The 19,931-nt window shown below is 47.9% G+C and overlaps 2 protein-coding genes across 3 annotated transcripts in view; one reads left to right on the plus strand and one right to left on the minus strand.

The window, feature by feature from the left end:
• The window catches only part of LOC132399489 (sorting nexin-27-like), a 73,612-nt gene that overhangs the window by 8,920 nt on the left and 44,761 nt on the right, over nt 1-19,931 (minus strand). Inside the window, exons 8-11 of the mRNA XM_059979915.1 lie at nt 7,134-7,223; nt 5,424-5,573; nt 3,633-3,761; nt 2,501-2,560 (exon numbers count right to left, since the gene is read on the minus strand). Coding sequence (XP_059835898.1) covers nt 2,501-2,560; nt 3,633-3,761; nt 5,424-5,573; nt 7,134-7,223 — 429 coding nt within the window. The remainder of the gene's footprint in view (nt 1-2,500; nt 2,561-3,632; nt 3,762-5,423; nt 5,574-7,133; nt 7,224-19,931) is intronic.
• LOC132399488 (uncharacterized) lies at nt 12,823-18,776 on the plus strand. Of its 2 annotated transcripts, none has more exons than XR_009514006.1 (2): nt 12,823-18,386; nt 18,665-18,776. XR_009514006.1 is itself a non-coding variant. In XM_059979913.1 (2 exons), the coding sequence occupies exon 2, from the start codon at nt 14,749-14,751 to the stop codon at nt 18,061-18,063; it is 3,315 nt and encodes a 1,104-aa protein (XP_059835896.1). In that variant the 5' UTR covers nt 12,823-14,303; nt 14,582-14,748; the 3' UTR covers nt 18,064-18,759. The 2 variants fall into 2 exon arrangements, 1 of the variants encoding a protein (XP_059835896.1); XM_059979913.1 differs by having other exon boundaries at nt 12,823-14,303; nt 14,582-18,759.

Raw genomic sequence — 19,931 nt, forward strand, 5'->3', positions numbered from 1 at the left:
AATTTTTTGAGGATGTGACTGAACACATTGATGAAGTTAGAGCCGTAGATGTAGTGTTTATGGATTTTAGCAAGGCATTTGATAAGGTACCCCATGCAAGGCTTATTGAGGAAGTAAGGAGGCATGGGATCCAAGGGGACATTGCTTTGTGGATCCAGAACTGGCTTTCCCACAGAAGGCAAAGAGTGGTTACAGACGGGTCATATTCTGCATGGAGGCCGGTGACCAGTGGTGTACCTCAGGGATCTGTTCTGGGATGCCTACTCTTCATGATTTTTATAAATGACCTGGATGAAGAAGTGGAGGGATGGGTTAGTAAATTTCCTGATCAGACAAAGATGGGGGCTGTTGTTGATAATGTGGAAGGCTGTCAGAGATTAGAGCAGGACATCAACAGGATGCAAAACCGGGCTGAGAAGAGGCAGATGGAGTTCAACCCAGATAAGTGTGAGGTGGTTCATTTTGGTAGGTCAATTATGATGACAGAATATAGTATTAATGGTCAGACTCTTGGCAGTGTGGAGGATCAGAGGGATCTTGGGGTCTGAGTCCATAGGACACTCAAAGCTGCTGCACAGGTTGACTCTGTGGTTAAAGCATACAGTGCATTGGCCTTAATAGAGGGATTGAGGTTAGGAGCTGAGAGGTAATGCTGCAGCTATATAGGACCCTGGTCTGACCCCACTTGGAGTACTGTGCTCAGTTCTGGTTGCCTCACTACAGGAAGATGTAGAAACCATAGAAAGGGTGCAGAGGATGTTGCCTGGATTGGGGAGCATGCCTTATGAGAATAGGTTGAGTGAACTTGGCCTTTTCTCCTTGGAGCGAAGGAGGCTGAGAGGTGACCTGATAGAGGTGTATAAGATGATGAGAGGCATTGATTTTTCAGCAGCTTTTACACTTTATTCTGCATCGTTATTACTTCACCTTATTCTTGTACGATGATTTTATCTACACAAACAGCATGCAAGACAAGCTTTCACTGTATCTTGGTACACTTATCAGTATAATACCAATATTTGTAGACAGGATTGCCCAGAGGATTTGTGCACAGTCCCTCACAGGAGGTTCCTTGGGCAGCACTATGGTATGTGGGGGAGGCACAGTACGTCACCAAAGACTCCAGAAAATTTGTACGGATATATTGTGGAGACCATTTTGACTGGTTACATCAAAGCCTGGTATGGAGTCTCCAATGTACATGATCAAAAAACAGAAGTAGGTTGTACTCTCAGCCCACTCCATCACAGGCACTACCCTCCACATCATCGAGGATCGCTTTGAGAGACAATGCCTCAAGAAGGCAGCATTGATCACCAAGGACCGTCACCATCCAGAATGTGTCCTCTTCTCATTACTACCACCACAGCTACAGGACCCTGATGTAACTTATATTAATGTTTAAAGTCTTGCCACAAAACAGATTTCACAATATACAATATGTAGGTGATAATAAACCTGACTCAAATTCTGTTCTGAGTCACTGCATCCCTTCGCAAAGTAATTGAATCCTCCTCTGTAAGACACTGTGTTTTCAAGGTCTTCCCAACTTATTCTGCACTGATTTTCCTGTTTGCTCTATTGCCCATCGATCCATCTTAGGCCTCCACTGTCCCCACACGCAGACTGGTGTAGGGTGGTCTGTGTCAGCCTATCCCAGACTACTACAGCACTCTGAACTGGGACAGATGGTTATGGTCTTTAAAACCAACTGACCTCATTGGTATTAAAGAGCACGAGATACAGGCACAGGATTAGACCATTTAGCAAGTCAAGTCTGCCCCACCATTCAATTGTGTCTGATTTATTTTCCCTCTCAGCCCTATTCCCCTGCCTTCACTCCATAATCTGACCTCCATGGTAGTGTAGTGGTTACCACGACACTATTACAGCTTGGAGTGTCAAAGTTCAGAGTTCTTTTTCTGGCATCCTCTGTAGAGTCTCCGTATTCTTCCCCATGGAGTGTGGGGGTGTTCTCCAGGTACTCCAGTTTTCTCCCATGTTGAACGACGTACGGAGTAGGTTAACTGGTCACTGTAAACTTTCCTGTGATTAGATTTGGGTTAAATTGGGGGTTGCTGGGCAGCACGGCTCAGAGGGCCAGAAGGGCCTATTCCACGCTATATCTCTAAATAAATAAGGAAATAAAATTCTTTGACACCCTTGCTAACCAAGAATCTATCAACCTCCATCTGAAATATACCCAATAGACTCCACAGCTGTCTTTGGCAATGAATTCCAGATTCACAACTCTCTGGCTAAAGAAACTCCTCCTCATCTCTGTTCTAAAGGGATATCCTATTCCAGGAGTTCCCAGACTTTCTTTATGCAATGGACCGATACCATTCAGCAAAAGGTCTGTGGACCCCAGCTTGGGGCTGAGAAACTTCTCTCCTGGTTCACTCTCTCTAGGCCTTTCAATTAAAGCTAAGCTAAGCCATGCCAGGTATGGGATGGCATCAGTGTCTCAACACCCAGAAGGCCTGACCACCGCACTCACCTCTTTGTGCCACTTCAGCTCGCAGAAGACCCGCTCGAAGCACTCGTGCACATAATTAAACTGCAGAGAGAAGGGGGCAATAGAGTGTCAGTATAACGTAACAGTCCTGTAGGAGAAAAACAGCAGGGTGGCTTTTGACCAATGCTTGACCCGTCCCCAACCCCGCCATACAGCTAGGGGCTCAATGACCTGTACCCATGACAGGGTGGAGGATGCAAATAAGGGAGGGGGGAGAGTGGGGGGCAGTGAATGGAGTAAACTAGAAAGGGTATTTTGAACACACACAAAATGCCAGGGAAACTTAGCATCTATGGAGAGGAATAAACAGTTGGTTTTCTTCAGGCCATGATCCTTAGTCAGGACTGGAAAGAAAGGGGGATAAAGCCAGAATAAGGCGGCAGGTGAGGGCAAGGAGACAATTTGGGAGGTGATAGGTGAGACCAAAGTGAGAGAGCAAGTGAGAGGGGTTTAAGAGGAAGTAAGAAGCCAAGAGGGAGAAGTAAAGGGCTGAAGGAGGAACCTGAAAGGAGAGAACCGTGGACCACGTAAGAAACAAGGAGGGGCACCAGAGGAAGATGATGGGCAGTGATGAGAAAGTGTGAGGGCGGAACCGGAATGGGGAGCGTTACAAGAGAGGAGGGGAGGGATGAGAAATTGCCAGAGAAATCAATGTTCATGCCATCAGGTTGAAAGCTACCCATAAAGAATATGAAGGCACTGCTCTTCCACTAAGTTGGCCTCATTGTGGCTGTATCAGGGACTAATATAGTATGGGAATGGGAAGTCGAACTGAAATCAGCGGCCACCAGGAGATCTTGCCACGTGATGGACAGGGCAAAGAAGTTCCAAGGGGCATTTTCTTCCCATCCATCCAGTGGAAGGGGGAGGGGACTTTGCTTTCCCATCAGCTGTAGGATGACAGGTGGCTGCCCTGTCAGTGTACCCCCTCAGTACCAGATCAGCACCATGAACCTCCATCAATCTGTATTCACAGCCCACACCCCCCCCCCCCCCCCGCCAACATTCAGTCCCTTCACAACAGTGTCAAGAGAACTCTCTACCTCTCTGGAAGCCCTATGTTCTCACACCCCCTGCCCCCACCACAGCTTCTCCAGACCCTAGGGCTACTCACATAGGGTGTGAAGATCTTCACCCATCTTGGCTTCTTCTCGCCTCGGGCATACTCGAAGCAGAATGCCATGCCCTCCTCATCCGTGTCCCATCGCTGCATCTCTCCCCATTCAAAGATGATGACCTGATTCTGGAGACCAAACGTGGTGGGGATAAGATGGTTATGGGGTTCCATACTGTCTGGCCATCACAGAACCATACAGTGACACAACATAGACAGAGGCCCTTCTTCCCATCTCATCCATGCTGATCAACATGTTAATCTCAGCTGGTGCCATCTGCCTGCATTTGGGCCATTCCTCGCAAACTTTCCTATTCATGTGCTACTATTGTACCCACCTCTACCAGTTCCTCTGGCAGCTCGGAGTATATACCCACCTCCCTCTGTGTGGAAAAACTTTCCCCTCTCACCTTAAAACTGCCCTCTACTTCTATACCACTTTACCCTTTAAAAAAGATTGTTACAGTCCACCTTATTTTTGCCCCTCATTTTATGTACCTCTACAAGGTCACTTCTCAGCCTGTCACCCACTTCATTTCACTCAATCACCCTGTAAGGAAAGAGTTAGGTTTGGTTCCTCCTTGGTACATGCTAGAATGTGTAACACAAAATGGAAGTTTTAAGGCAAAATGGTGTTAGTCTGTAATGCAGCAATGTTTTGAGAATATAGTGTGAGTACCAGTCCACACTCCAGAGAGTGGATAACCCAAGAACATAAGACATAGGAACCGAAAAACATGTTTGTCTGGGAAGGGGAAGATAACTTTGCAAGTACAGGTACCGCCATGAGAAAGTGCTAGGGAAAGGAGTCTTGAAAAGCAGGTATTAAAAAAAACAGGTAATTTATTTGTGGGAATTTTCTCTTAGGCGGGGTTGCAACTACTGCTAAGAGTTAATAAAGTAATTTCTTATAAGCTCGATGATGTGTACAAGACCATCCTTTGTTTGTGGACACTCCGTATACTAAATCAGGAAAGAACAAGAGACGAATTTTTAAATATTTTCATTATAACTTCCAGTCCCAGTAACACCATCGTGAGTTGTTACTGCACCCTCTTCAGTCTAATGACATCCTTCCTTTAGCTGATCAACCAGAACTGCACGCAATACTCCAGGTGCGGTCTGACCAATGTGCACATCTGTAACATGATGTCCCATCTCCGGCACTCAGCACATAGACTGATGAAAGACAGAGTGCCAAATGTTTCTTCACCACCTTTTCTACCCATATGGCCGCTTCTTGGGAACTGTGTATAATACCATGGAATCTTATCTTGTTAAGCAGCCTCATGAGTAGTACCTTGTCAAAGGTCTTCTGAAAGCCCAGGAAAACAACATCCACTGACTCTCATTTGTCTATCCTGTCTGTTAATTATTTAAAAAATTCTAACACATTTGTCAGGCAAGATCTCCCCTTAAGGAAACCATACTGACTTCAGTCTATTTTTATCACATGCCTACAAGTACCCTTAAACTTCATCCTTATTAATGGACTCTAACATTTTGCCAAACACTGAAGACAGGCTAACTGGCCTATCTGGTCATGGGCTCAGGGTAAAGGGCAGGCTCATAAACCAGAGAAGTGTCTTCACCATTTCTTGAAATTCTTGATCTGGTGGGGTAAGTAGGAAACAAAAGTACTGATAAGACCGGTGGATATCAGGTGAGTGGAGTAACAGGGCAGTGAAGGAAAGGATAAGTCACTCCCCTCTCAGATCCCTCCCCAACACAACGCGGGAGGGCTTCACCACAGTGGCTCATCCCCTACACCCCTCCCCTCATCACACCCACCTCCAGCTCCCCGGCTTCCGTACAGGCATACAGCTTAAAGTGCTTGATGCTGATGGCAGTGATCACGTGGCCTTTCCGTCGGGAATCACAGGCGCAGTGTGGGAAGATAATCTCATTGTAGCCCTCACAGCTGCGGACCACATTCAGGTACTGAGAACAGAGAGAGATGCAATAAGTGGACAGCACTGCTAGGTTAATGGTACACCAGTCACAGCCCAGTTGGGACCATCCCCACACCAATCTCTTCCCAGTCAGGACCATCCCCACACCAATCACTTCCCAGTCAGGACCATCCCCACACAAATCACAGCCTGGCTGGGACCATCCCCACACCAATCACATCCCAACTGGGATCATCCTTAGACCAATCACACCGAGGAAGACACCCATCCTGAATCAATCACAGCTCAGTTAGGACCATGCCCAGACCAGTCCCAGCCAAGCGAGACCCACTGCCAGTCCAATGGCAGCCCAGCCAGCAACCCAACCAGACAACTGGCGACCCCTCCAAGACCAATCGCAGATTTGCAATTCCCCGTCCTAGACCAAATGCAGTGTGGCCAGCCACTTTCAAACCACAGCAGCCTGGCATGCCCTCCCACTGGGCCAACTGCAGCCTGGCACACCCTTCCCACTGGGCCAACTACAGCCTGGCATGCCCTCCCACTGGGCCAACTGCAGCCTGGCATGCCCTCCCACTGGGCCAACTGCAGCCTGGCACACCCTTCCCACTGGGCCAACTACAGCCTGGCATGCCCTCCCACTGGGCCAACTGCAGCCTGGTACACCCTTCCCACTGGGCCATCTGCAGCCTGGCATGCCCTCCCACTGGGCCAACTGCAGCCTGGCACACCCTTCCCACTGGGCCAACTACAGCCTGGCATGCCCTCTCACTGGGCCAACTGCAGCCTGGCATGCCCTCTCACTGGGCCAACTGCAGCCTGGCACACCCCTCCCACTGGGCCAACTGCAGCCTGGCACACCCCTCCCACTGGGCCAACTACAGACTGGCATACCTCTCCCACTGGAGTAATTGCAGACTGGCTGGCCCCAACCAGACCAAATGCAGCACAGTCATGTTCTCCCACACCCCGTAAACCATCCCTACAACATTGCTTGCAGACTGACCAACACTGGATCAGGAATCACAGACTGACAAAACCAAAGTCATCAGGGCCACAGTGATCAACATTCTCCAGCCAACATCCTGGACCACCCATACCAACCCAGCCAGCTCCGTGTTTTTAGTCACCCTGAGGCAAGGTCTCCACTGAACATAACCACCTCTGCCCAGATGCCACCTCACCCATTGAGCTCCACCAGCAGAAACCCACAGCTGTATCTCTCGTGTTTCAGTTCTATGTTATCAGGACACAGCTGTGGATCATTACTGCTAAATCAGCTATCACAGACCAGTCCTGGAGTGACCATCCCCACACCAATCACATCCTGGCCGTGGCAACTGACAACTTCTGTCCAACCCTGACCAACCAATTCTACATAAAATCCTCTGTACCAGGCTGACAATCTGAGTCCAACTCAGTCTGAATCAGACTTCCAATCCAAAACCAGTGCAATCTAGTTTTTAAATCCCAAATCTCTAACCCTAGTTTCCGTTAGCATGCAAATCAACAGGTGACACAGTCATACTGCAGGCCCTGAAACCCCAGTGACAACAGTGAGCAGACAGCAATGAAAGCACATTTTTACCATGACCATCTTACGCTGCTCAGCCAGTCTCTGCAATTGGTACGTCTTCTCACCCAGCTTGACAGAGCCCTGCTTCACGTCTTCAACGGCCTTTTGGAGCAAAAGATGCCAAGACAGGAATAAAATCATCAGATACTAAAGCCTCTGCATGTATCTTCTGCCAAACAAGTTACTGATACCCAGCTCAGCCCTTGTTGCTCCCATAAGTCAGCTCTTCTCCCATTTATCCTGCTGTCTTCCCGTTGAACCTACTTCCAATGTACTGCATAAAAACCTTCATCAGTTCACTGAACCTACTGTCACTAAAGGCAGTTCTTTCTGACTTAGAAACCACTTGTGATTGAGAATGTCTCCTTTAAATCTCCCCTCAATCTTCTCTGCTACAATGAGAACAGCCCCATTTCTTCCGTTCTCCCCACGGACTGGGGTGACTTTTTCCTCAGACAACTCTGGCAAACCTTTAAAGGTGAAATATCTTGAGTTCAGTGCCCAGAATCAGCAATGGCTTGGGGTTATCCTTAACCCTACCTGACAAGTCCTTTTCGTGTCCCCTTCTAGCTCTTTTAAGTCCCTCCTAACTCCTTCCTGGCTACATTATATGATCCTTGCTTCCTAAACCTTAAGTATGCTTCCTTCTTTCTTTTGACCAAATATTCCTTCATTCTACCATCCTTTCACTGACTCAATGGGACAAACCTATCCAGAATTCCAAGCAAGTGCTCCATAAACAACCTCCACATTCCTGTTGTATATCTGATCACAATTTACACTCCCAAGTACTGGCTAAAAGCATCATAATTCACTCTCTTCCAATTAAACATGTACTGTGCAAAACTCTTAGACACACGTAAAAGTATTCTGGAAAGCAAAGATGCTTTCAAAAATAATGAAAAGTTTCTAAATCTCAAAAAATTACCATAAAGAGCAGTAAACAGTGAAAAACTAAATCAAATGAACATTTGGTGTGACTCCCCCCCACCCCACCAACGCCTTTAAAACTGAATCAATACTCTCAGGTACACAGTCAAGCAGTTTTATAAGAAAATCAAACACAAAGTACACTGCAGATGCTGTGGTCAAATCAATACGTACAAAAGCTGGATGAACTCAGCAGGTCGGGCAGTCAATGTTTTAGGCTGAGACCCTTCATCAGGACTGAAGAAGGAGGGGGCAGGGGCCCTATAAAGAAGGTGGGGGAGGGTGGAAGGTGCCAGGTGAAAAACCAATCAAAGGAAAGATCAAGGGGTGGGGAAGGGGAAGCAGGGAGGGGATAGGCCAGAGAGGTGAAGAAGGAATGAAAGGGGAAAGCACGATGGGTAGTAGTAGAAGGCAGAATCATGAGAGAGGTGATAGGCAGCTAGAAGAGGAGGTAAGTGGGATGGAGGAAGGGAGAGGGAGGGAATTACCAGAAATTGGAGAATTCGATGTTCACACCAAGAGGCTGGAGACAATCCAGACGGTATATGAGGTGCTGCTCCTCCAACCTGAGGTTGGCCTCATCACGGCAGTAGAGAAGGCCATGTATGGACATATCCGAATGGGAATGTGATGCAGAGTTGAAGTGGGTGGCAACTGGGAGATACTGTCTGTTGCGGCGGACGGAGAGGAGATGCTCGATGAAGCGGTCCCCCAATTTCCGTCGGGTCTCGCCGATGTAGAGGAGGCCGCACCGGGAGCACCGGATGCAATAGATGACCCCAACAGACTCAGAAGTGAAGTGTTGCCTCACCTGGAAGGACTGTTTGGGGCCCTGAATGGTGGTAAGAGAGGAAGCGTAGGACAGGTGTAGCACTAACACTGGGATAAGTACCAGGTGGGAGATCTGTGGGGAGGGACGTGTGGACCAGGCAGTCATGGAGGGAACAATCCCTGCGAAAAGCATAGAGGGGTAGAGTGGGAAAGATGTCCTTAGTGGTGGGGTCTGAAATGTTGACTGCTCATTGCAACGGATGCTGCCTGACTTGCTGAGTTCATCCAGCTTGTTTGTACGTGTTCATTTGACCACAGCATCTGCAGTGTACTTTGCGTTTACTATTCATTACTCCGTTGAGAAGTCTCTTCGAGGTATGCCTACCCTGAAGAAGTTTAAATCTTCTCTTCGACGGGAGTTCAGTGAGACCCTTTCTCGCTGCTCACCCTCTGATCTCCAACTCTCTTCGGCTCTTTGATCATGTCCTGACCCAAACACGGCACCACAGCTACATCTCGTTTTTGGGAACGTGTCTCTGCCGCCATCTCGTACCACAGGGATTCCAGCTCCGGTTCCAGGCCTTCCAGTTCGGGCCCAGCGAGGATCCCTGGTACCTCTGTTTTATTGACCATTGCTCTCTATGCTGCTCCCGCCAGATTCTCCGAGCCACACTCACCGACATGCGGAGGTACCAACCTCTCTTTCTCTCTGCCACCACTATGGGTCTCGTTCTCAACTGTCTGCCATGGACCTCTCTTACACTTCATTCTCTGCCGGATTCACGCCTCCAACTGCCGTTTCTTCTCCTTCCTCGCGTCCAAGAAGGATCACAAGCTCACCTGCCTGCAGCCCATGACGACCCCCTCCAGCCCGGTCCCCGACCTCTCGGACTTTGACTTCTCAGGCCTTCGGCAGGCTGAAGACCCATCCACCTCTGACTCTAACCCCGACTGGAACCACAGCCTCCCGGACATGGGCATCAGCCCCCGGCAGGCCATTGACTCACTCGCTTCTGATTCGGACTTCAGTTCTGGCACCCTGCAGGCCACAGGCTCCAACACCCATAGCTCTAGATCCAGCTCGGTCCGAGATCCTGACCCTATCCACACCGGAACCACTCTTACTGCCGCTGGGTCCTACCAGTCGTCTTATTCCTCTACCACCCCCTATCCTCCCCACGACTCCCAACCTTCCTTCCACCCCTCATCTCCCCTCCATTCCTCTGATCCCTCATCCTCCCGTCAGCCCGCTCTCCCTGAACATCCCAACCCCCTTCTCCCTCCTGAGACCTCCCACTCTTTACCCTCCTTTGACCCCAGCCCCAACCCTTGCCATGTCTTCACCATCCCCTCTGACCTTCCCCTCTCTGAGGCAGAGAGTTCTGTGCTTAGCAAGGGCTGCACTTTTGCCCCCCTCCGTCCACACCTCAGTGAGTTCCATGCCCGGCTTGACGCTGAACTCTTCTTCCGTCGCCTACGTCTCCGAGCCCACTACTTCAACGAAAATTCCCCTCCCCCTATTGATGACCCCTTCTCCAGTCTTCAACCCTCCTCCTTCTCCTGGACACCCCCTCCAGGCCTTCTACCTGCACTCGATCTTTTAATCTCCAACTGTCGCTGAGACATCAACCGTCTCAACTTCACCACTCCTCTCTCCTGTTCCAACCTCACTCCCTCTGAACACACTGCCCTCCACTCTCTCTGCACTAATCCTAACCTCACCATCAAACCCGCAGACCAAGGTGGTGCTGTCGTAGTCTGGCGGACGGACTTCTACCTCAGTGAGGCCAAACGGCAGCTCTCTGACACCTCCTCTTACTTACCCCTGGAACAGGACCCAACCAAAAAACATCAAACATCGTCTCCCATATCATCACTGCCCTTAACAACTCTGGAGACCTTCCATCCTCAGCCAAAAACCCCCACACCCCGCACTGCTCGGTTTTACCTCCTCCCCAAGATCCACAAGCCTGACTGTCCTGGTAGGCCTATAGGTTTGGCCTGCTTCTGCCCCACCAAACCTGTATCTGCCTACCTAGACTCCATTTTGTCACCCATAGTTCAATCCCTCCCCCAGCTACATCCGGGATACATCCCATGCCCTCCACCTCTTCAATAACTTCCAGTTCCCTGGTCCTGACCGCTTCATTTTCACCATGGATATATAATCCTTATACACTTCAATTCCCCATCAAGGTGGCCTCAAAGCCCTCTGCTACTTTCTTGACAATAGACCTCACCAGTTCCCCAACACCACCACATTCCTCCAGTTGGCAGAACTGCTACTCACACTTAATAAATTCTCTTTCCGTTCTTCCCACTTTCTTCAGACAAGGGTGTAGCATGGGCCCCAGCTATGCCTGCCTCTTCGTGGGTTATGTGGAGCAGTCTATGCTCCAAATCTATACTGGTCTGCTCCCCAGCTTTTCCTTCACTACATTGATGACTACATTGGTGCTGCTTCCTGCACCCATGCTGAGCTCATCAAGTTCATCAACTTTGCCTCTAACTTTCACCCAGCCCTCAAATCCACTTGGTCCGCCTCAGACACTTCTCTCCCCTTTCTTGATCTCTCAGTCTCCACCTCTGGAGATAGACTATCCACTGACATCATCTATAAACCCACTGACTCCCATAACTACCTTGATTATACCTCTTCCCACCCTGCCAAATGTAAAAATGCTATTCCCTATTCCCAGTTCCTTCGTCTCTGCCGCATCTGCTCCCAGGATGAGGCTTTCCGTTCCAGGACATCTCAAATGTCCTCTTTCTTTAAGAATCGTGGTTTCCCTTCTTCTGTCATCAATGATACCCTCACCCGCATCTCCTCCATTTGCCGCACTTCAGCCCTCACCCCATCCTCCCGTCATCACAACAGGAACCGTGTCCCCCTTGTCCTCACCTACCACCCCACCAGCCTCCAGATCTAGCATATTATCCTCCACAACTTCCGCCACTTTCAACAGGACCCCACCACCAAGCACATCTTTCCCTCTCTATCCCTCTATGCTTTTCACAGGGATTGTTCCCTCCATGACTGCCTGGTCCACACATCCCTCCCCACAGATCTCCCACCTGGTACTTATCCCTGCAAGCGTAAGTGCTACACCTGTCCCTACACCTCCTCTCTTACCACCATTCAGGGCCCCAAACAGTCCTTCCAGGTGAGGCAACACTTCACTTGTGAGTCTGTTGGGATCATCTGTTGCATCCGGTGCTCCTGGTACAGCTTCATCGAGCACCTCCGCTCCATCCGCCGCAACAGACAGGATCTCCCGGTTGCCACACACTTCAACTCTGCTTCATATTCCCATTTGGATATGTCCATACATGGCCTCCTCTACTGCCGTGATGAGGCCAACCTCAGGTTGGAGGAGCAACACCTCATATACCGTCTGGGTAGTCTTCAGCCCCTTGGTATGAACATCGAATTCTTCAACTTCCGGTAATTCCTTCCCCTATCCCACTTTCACTCTGCCTCCTCTTCTAGCTGCCTATCACCTCTCTCATGATTCTGCCTTCTCATGATTCTGCTACTATCCATAGTGCTTTCCCCTTCCATTCCTTCTTCACTTCTCCGGCCTATCCCCTCCCTGCTTCCCCTCTCCCACCCCTTGATCTTTCCTCTGATTGGTTTTTCACCGGGCACCTTCCACCCTCCCCCACCTTCTGACGAAGGGTCTCGGCGCAAAACACTGACTGCTCATTTCAACGGATGCTGGCCAATCTGTTGAGTTCCTCCAGCTTGATTTGTACGTGTTTATAAGAAAATCAGCTGGTAGGTTGTTCCAAGCATCTTGGAGAACTTGCCACAGTTCTTCTGCAGACCTTGGCTGTCTCGCCTCATTCTGACTCTCCAGGTAATCCCAGACAGCCTCAGTGATGTTGAGATCAGAGCTCTGTGGAGCCATATCATCTAATGCAGAACTCCTTGTTCTTTTTTTCACGGCAGATAGTTCTTTATAGCATTGGCTGTGTGTTTGGCATCATTGTCCTGCAGCAGAATGAAGTTGAAACCAGTCAGAGGCCTCTCAGCCATCATGGTATTGCATAATGAATGAAAATCTGCTTGTACTTTTCAGCATTGAGTTCTGATCAGATCAGCGACTCCATTTGCAGAAATATAGCCCAAACTGCAGGGAACGTCCACCATATTTCACTGCCTGCTGCAAACGCTCATCCACATTGTGCTTTCCAGCTCTTCTACGGACAGAGTGCTTCCTGCTTGAGCCAAAATGTTCAAATTTTAACTCATCAGTCCAGAGCACTTCAAAGGTCTGTCCAGTTTAATGTCAGAGAAATGTATACAATATACATCCTGAAATGCTTTTTCTTCACAACCATCCACGAAAACAGAGGAGTGCCCCAGAGAATGAATGACCATTAAATGTTAGAACCTCAAAGTCCCCCCCAGCTCTCTTCCCTCACGTGTGTAAGCTTCAGCGAGCAACAATCCCTCCTCCCCCCACCAGCAAGAAAAAGCATTGGCACTGCCACCAAGCATCAAGCGTGAACAAAACAATAGCAAAGACACGGACTTCCAGTTACCCCAAAGACTTTGCGTTTCATTTGGTATTCGACATACAACAAGCTCTCCCTCTCTTTCCCTAAAAAGGGAGAAGGAGGTGTCTCCATTTTCTGCCATTGTTTACCACCTTTGTCCTCGTGTATGTGAGTACCTTGGCTCAGTTTGCACTTTAGAGGAATGGCTTTTTGGCAGCAACTCTTCCATAAAGATGACTTCTAACAAGACTTCTTCAGACTGTAGAGGGGTGACTTGGGTTCAAATGGTTTCTATTAGTTTACAGCCGATAGCAGTGCTGGACAACTTCTGATTTGAAAGGGACAACTATTTGATGTATCTCTCGTCTGCTGCAGTTTCCTCAGCTGACAACTGCATTTTTGATCCACAACCTTGCACATCTCCTTGTGCTTCTTCAGAAGAGCTTGGGCAGCTCACCTTGAAACTCCTGTCTGCCGCAAATTGTCTGCTTAGGAGAGACCCTGCAGAGCGGGATAACCACCTTGTGTCTTGTTCCTGAGTTCTCTTGCCATGGGATAAGAACTGATGATTTGAAGGTTTAACTGCTACATCTGTCACACCCTCACCTTTTAGTTTGGTTGTCCTTTGCTCAGTTTGATTCCCTCTACACCCATTTCTGTTTCGGATAATCAGTTTAGTTCACTCAACTCATTATGTCATTGATCATTGTTATTGTGCTGTCTTTACGACAGTTATTTAGTTTATAATATTTTCGCTTAGTAATTCATTCAATAGTATTTTCTAGTTAGAATTAGAAGTGTTTAAAGTATATTCATTGCATGTAAAATATATCGGCATGCGATGACGTCACATCCGGTTTCGCCGCGTCTTGTGGGAAAACACCGGTTTGAAATTAGCGCGAGGGTGGGGGCTTTCCACGAGGCACACCTGAGCACAAGCAGTTTGCAGGCATGAGAAATCACAGTGAGAGCAACGCTGTAAGTTAATAGATAATCGATATATTGAACTAAGATATTAATGCTGATCCTGTTAGAGGTAACGTCGGTAGATAATGTTTATGCTTTCGTTAGTTAAAGAGTCGCGGATAGTTTGCATGGAAGTGTATTTAAAGTAGTCAATGGAGCAGGTAAACTCTCCCTGTATACTGCACCTTAGTGTAATGTAGTTATAGTCACCTTTGCAAGTATTTACACTTGAAATGTGATATTAAGGAAGGAACAAATACTGTATCAATCTTGTATTGTTTTATCAACAGTTTTCACCATATGTTAATGTGAAGAGTGAACAGTAAATGGTTAATCTTACTGCGATCTGGTTCTTATTAACTGTGGTTTATCCGGATGTTAAATTCGGCGTTTCGTTACACCCGAAGGAGAACGTGACAGTGAAAAAGCGGCATTATCAGGTGTTTCAAGTGCTGCAATGTCAGCTCAATCCAGCATCAAGTCGACGCCGCCCAGCGACAAGGGCAGTAAACCGACATCAAGTAAGCCCACCCAGGCGTTATCAGGTGTTCCAAGTGCTGCAATGTCAGCTCGATCCGGGATCAAGTCGATGGCGCCCAGCGACAAGGGCAGTAGAACGACATCAAGTAAGTCCACACAGGCAAGAGCCAAGGCAGAAGCCGCCAAGGTGCGACTGCATTACGCCAAACAAGAGGCAGTTTTGAAAATGAAACTGGCCACCAAAGAAGCCGAAAGGGCCGCCAGACAAAGAGAAGAGGCCGCCAAAGAAGCCGAAATCCAGAAAGAAAGGGCTGCCAGAGAAGCCGAAATCCAGAAAGAAGAGGCTGCCAGACAAAGAGAACAGGCCGCCAGAGAAGCCGAAACCCAGTTGGAAATGACAAAAATATCGACAGAGTTGCATGTGCTGCAGCTAGAAGGAGAAGGAGAAGCTGCCAGGGTGGAAGCAGAGTACATAGAAGAAGCTGAAGGGTCGCGTGATCTGACCGAAACAAGCTCTGCTTTGGAAAGGACCAGACTGGAACGCACGAGCGACTATGTACAATATCAAGCAGACAGGCAGGCTCGTCTCCCCTCTCCATACCTATTCGATAACTTCCCCAGCTACGAGGAAGAGAATTTACCCTCGCGGCCCCGCGATGAAGTCAAGAATGAAAGAGCTGACAACCGATATACTTTGACACCAAAGTTACAAAGTTCGATGCGAAGAGACGCGGAGGTTGAATCCAGGATGGCAAATTCCATGAGAAACGTGCGTTCTCAGTCATATGGGCGCCAACGTACTTCTCCAGCCCGCATGCCGCTTGCAGCCGATCCCACGCTGCAGTATTTAGCACGACGGGATCTCGTCACTTCGGGACTGTACCAGTTTGACGATAAACCCGAAAATTACCGTGCTTGGCTCTCCACATTCACCAACGTGATTGACGGGGTCCAGCTCAGTGCAACCCAAAGGTTGGACCTTATGGCGAAATGGCTGGGGAAAGAATCACGCGACCAGGTGAGACGCATGCGTTCAGTGTACATCAACAAACCTGAGCTAGCCTTAAGCGAAGCGTGGGAGAGACTTTGGGAGAGATATGGGTCCCCCGACATTATTGAAGGGGCGCTATATCGACGTCTGGAAAACTTTCCTAAGGTGTCAGCCAAAGATCACTTTAAGTTAAGAGAATTCGGAGATTTACTCATGGAGATCCGAGGCGCCAAAGAAGATGGCTATTCAGCTGGTTTAGTATTCCTAGATACTCCATCCGGGATTAGACCAATTGTGGACATACTTCCATTTGGGCTGCAGGACAAGTGGCTGACTGTTGCCTCAGAGTACAAGGAAGACCACGATGGTCGATTTCCTCCCTTTGAGCTCCTCACTAGGTTTGTGTGCAAGGAGGCGAAGAGGCGAAACGACCCTAGCCTTGTAGGTCCAGGAAGCAGTTCGATTTACACCAAGCCAGGCAGATCCGTTTCGAATGTTTTCAACATTGATAAACCCGTGTCAGTGCTCAAGACCGAAGCCCTTACGACTAACAACGACCCTGGCAAGTATTGTCCATTGCATAACAAACCTCACCCCCTGAAAGCATGCAGAATGTTTAGGGAAAAAACCCTTGAAGAGAGGACGGCTCTTCTCAAGGAGAAAAGAATATGTTTTAGATGCTGTTCCTCAACCTCTCACCTCGCCAGAGAGTGTACGATCGCCGTGAAGTGTCCGGAATGTGGCAGCCCAGATCACGTCGAGGCCATGCATCCCGACCTGTCACCGCAAACCGAGAGTACTCCTTCACCCCCACAACGGGACGGCGGGGAGGGAGAGGCTCACTCTAGGTCAATAGCTGTCAGCACGAACTGTACAGAAGTTTGCGGTCAAGCTCAGTCAAGTCGTTCTTGTTCCAAGATCTGCCTCACTAAGGTGTACCCTAAAGGAGCCAAAGACAAGGCCATCAAAGCCTATGTGATTCTGGATGATCAGAGCAATCGTTCACTAGTCAGTCCAGAGTTCTTTAAATTGTTCAACATTGAGAGTGAGCGGTTCCCATACTACCTCAAAACTTGCTCAGGCAACATGAAAACCCAAGGAAGGAAGGCAGAAGGCATCCAGATCGAGTCCCTGGATGGTAAAGTCGTCATCTGTCTCCCTCCGCTCTTAGAGTGCAATGAAATCATGAATAACCGCGCTGGGATCCCGACACCAAGTGCGGTGCTACACCAGCCGCATCTCCACCACATCGCCAAACACATCCCAGAACTGGATCCGAAAGCGGAAATACTCCTGCTATTAGGAAGAGATGTTATCCAGGTACACAAGGTTAGGCAGCAGATCAATGGACCACTCAACGCCCCCTTCGCGCAACGTCTGGATCTGGGCTGGGTGGTGATAGGAGAGGTGTGTCTCGGTGACGTACACAAACCGATGGTTAACACACTCAAGACCAATGTGCTAGAGAGTGGCCGCCATTCAATCTTTCAACCCTGCCCGAGTGTCCCGTGCATCAAGGAAGCACAACAAGGCGTTAACAAGCGCGAGGCAAGCGACGAGTCGCTGGGCCAGTCAGTCTTCGCTCTAACGAAGTATGACAACAAACTTGCACAATCAGCTCAAGATACCATTTCTTTAAAAATCAAAGACACCAAGGTCTTCAGAGATGAAGCAAATAATGGGGTTGCCCCATTGCCAATCAGAGAACCACGCCAGCGCTCACCAGATAACAAAGAGCAGGCAGTCAAACGGTTCACGTCCTTACGGAAAACCCGGAAAAGGAAACCTGAGATGCAGCAACACACCCGATTGGCCCACGAGGTACTGTGCACCCTAATGGCAGAGGTCACAGCCATTATAAACGCACAATCATTCCTACCTGTGTCTTCTGACCCAGAAAACCCCTTTATACTTTCGCCATCAACGCTCCTTACGCAGAAGGCAGGAGCACCTCCTCCACCAGGAGACTTCTCAGACAAGGATTTGTACACAAAGCAATGGAGACAAGTCCAGGCTCTGGCAAATCAGTTCTGGTCCCGCTGGAGACAGAAATATCTACCCTCGTTGCAACAGAGACGAAAGTGGACAGAACCCCGTAGGAATCTTCAAGTTGGAAACTTAGTCCTGCTCAGGGACAAGCAAGTCGCTCGCAACAGCTGGCCAACGGCCAGAATCACTGCTACATTCCCTATCGGGGATGGACATGTCAGGAAGATCGAATTGAAGACTACCGACCAAGGCGATGTGAAAATTTACCAAGGGCCAGTTACAGAAGTTATTCTACTTCTACCCAATGACTGATTAAGAGACTAAGTTTTGTACTCTGCTCATTGTGACCTTACGAAGGTCAAGCGGGGAGTGTGCTGTCTTTACGACAGTTATTTAGTTTATAATATTTTCGCTTAGTAATTCATTCAATAGTATTTTCTAGTTAGAATTAGAAGTGTTTAAAGTATATTCATTGCATGTAAAATATATCGGCATGCGATGACGTCACATCCGGTTTCGCCGCGTCTTGTGGGAAAACACCGGTTTGAAATTAGCGCGAGGGTGGGGGCTTTCCACGAGGCACACCTGAGCACAAGCAGTTTGCAGGCATGAGAAATCACAGTGAGAGCAACGCTGTAAGTTAATAGATAATCGATATATTGAACTAAGATATTAATGCTGATCCTGTTAGAGGTAACGTCGGTAGATAATGTTTATGCTTTCGTTAGTTAAAGAGTCGCGGATAGTTTGCATGGAAGTGTATTTAAAGTAGTCAATGGAGCAGGTAAACTCTCCCTGTATACTGCACCTTAGTGTAATGTAGTTATAGTCACCTTTGCAAGTATTTACACTTGAAATGTGATATTAAGGAAGGAACAAATACTGTATCAATCTTGTATTGTTTTATCAACAGTTTTCACCATATGTTAATGTGAAGAGTGAACAGTAAATGGTTAATCTTACTGCGATCTGGTTCTTATTAACTGTGGTTTATCCGGACGTTAAATTCGGCGTTTCGTTACACCCGAAGGAGAACGTGACAGTTATCTTTGTTTAATCATGTACCGGGCTATGTACCTACAAAGTCATCAGGTTTTTATTGGTCTATTATTTACTATGTTACTTTAACAAAGTAGAAAAATAATTCTCTGTAGCATTTAATTTATTTGGAAAATAAAGGCTTGGAAATCTAAAATTTGCTGTTTTCTGTTGACACTTTTGCAGAAGACAAAAAAAATCTAAAACAAAATTTATATAATAAATATAGGGTGCCCAAGACCTTTGCACAGTACTGCCTGTTCCCAATTTATGCTCCCAACTATTGGCCAATAGCATCATAATTCACTATCCCCCAATTAAATATTTTTCCATAGCATCTGCTATGCTAAAGGTTAGGGAGGTGTGGTCACTGCCTCCGAAATGCTTATCTACAGAGAGATCTGTCACCTGACCAGGCCTCGTACTAGATCCAGTAAGGCCTCTCCTCTAGTCAGCCTGTCATCCATATATTGAGTCAGGACTCCTTTCTGGATACATATTAACACATTCTGCCCCATCTAAACCTTTTGCATTAAGGAGGTAGCAATCATTATTAGGGAAGTTGAAGTCACCCATGAGAACAACGCTGCTGTTTTTGCACTTCTTCAGGTCTAGTCATCAGGGATATAGGAGATCTCCATGACTCCAACATCAAGCAAGAGGAGCACACCTCCACCATTTTCACTGCTCTATCTCTACAATAATAAATAAAAATAAACTTGTCCAAAACCTCACCCTGGAGTCTGCCTCTAAACCTGCCCACTACCACAATGGCCATTCTGCTCATACATGACTTCCTCTTATTGATCCTTGCCAATTGCTTAAGTAACCAATCAATTTAAAATAGAAAGTCCCAAAAGGCTTTCCTTTTTAAATTTCCCATTCCTTACAAGAAGCTTGGTATAGTATAGTACGTAGCAGTTAGCACAATCATTTATGGCACTAGTGATCACTAACTGGGGTTTGACTCCCACCACTGTCTGTAAGAAGTTTGTACATTCTCCCTGTGACTACATGGGGATGGTGAACCTGTGGGATACCCTGCAGCATGGCGGAGGCCAGATCTTGAGAGGTAAATAAATATTCAGAAGCTTAGGGACATGAGGGCAATATGGAACTGGTACAGGAGGAACAGAGCCCTG

Source organism: Hypanus sabinus, chromosome 9 (assembly GCF_030144855.1).
Source record: "Hypanus sabinus isolate sHypSab1 chromosome 9, sHypSab1.hap1, whole genome shotgun sequence".
Classification (NCBI taxonomy): domain Eukaryota; kingdom Metazoa; phylum Chordata; class Chondrichthyes; order Myliobatiformes; family Dasyatidae; genus Hypanus; species Hypanus sabinus.

Bases quoted from the DNA above. Each gene is read 5' to 3' on its own strand.
- LOC132399488 (XM_059979913.1), top strand. From the start codon at position 14,749: ATGTCAGCTCAATCCAGCATCAAGTCGACGCCGCCCAGCGACAAGGGC.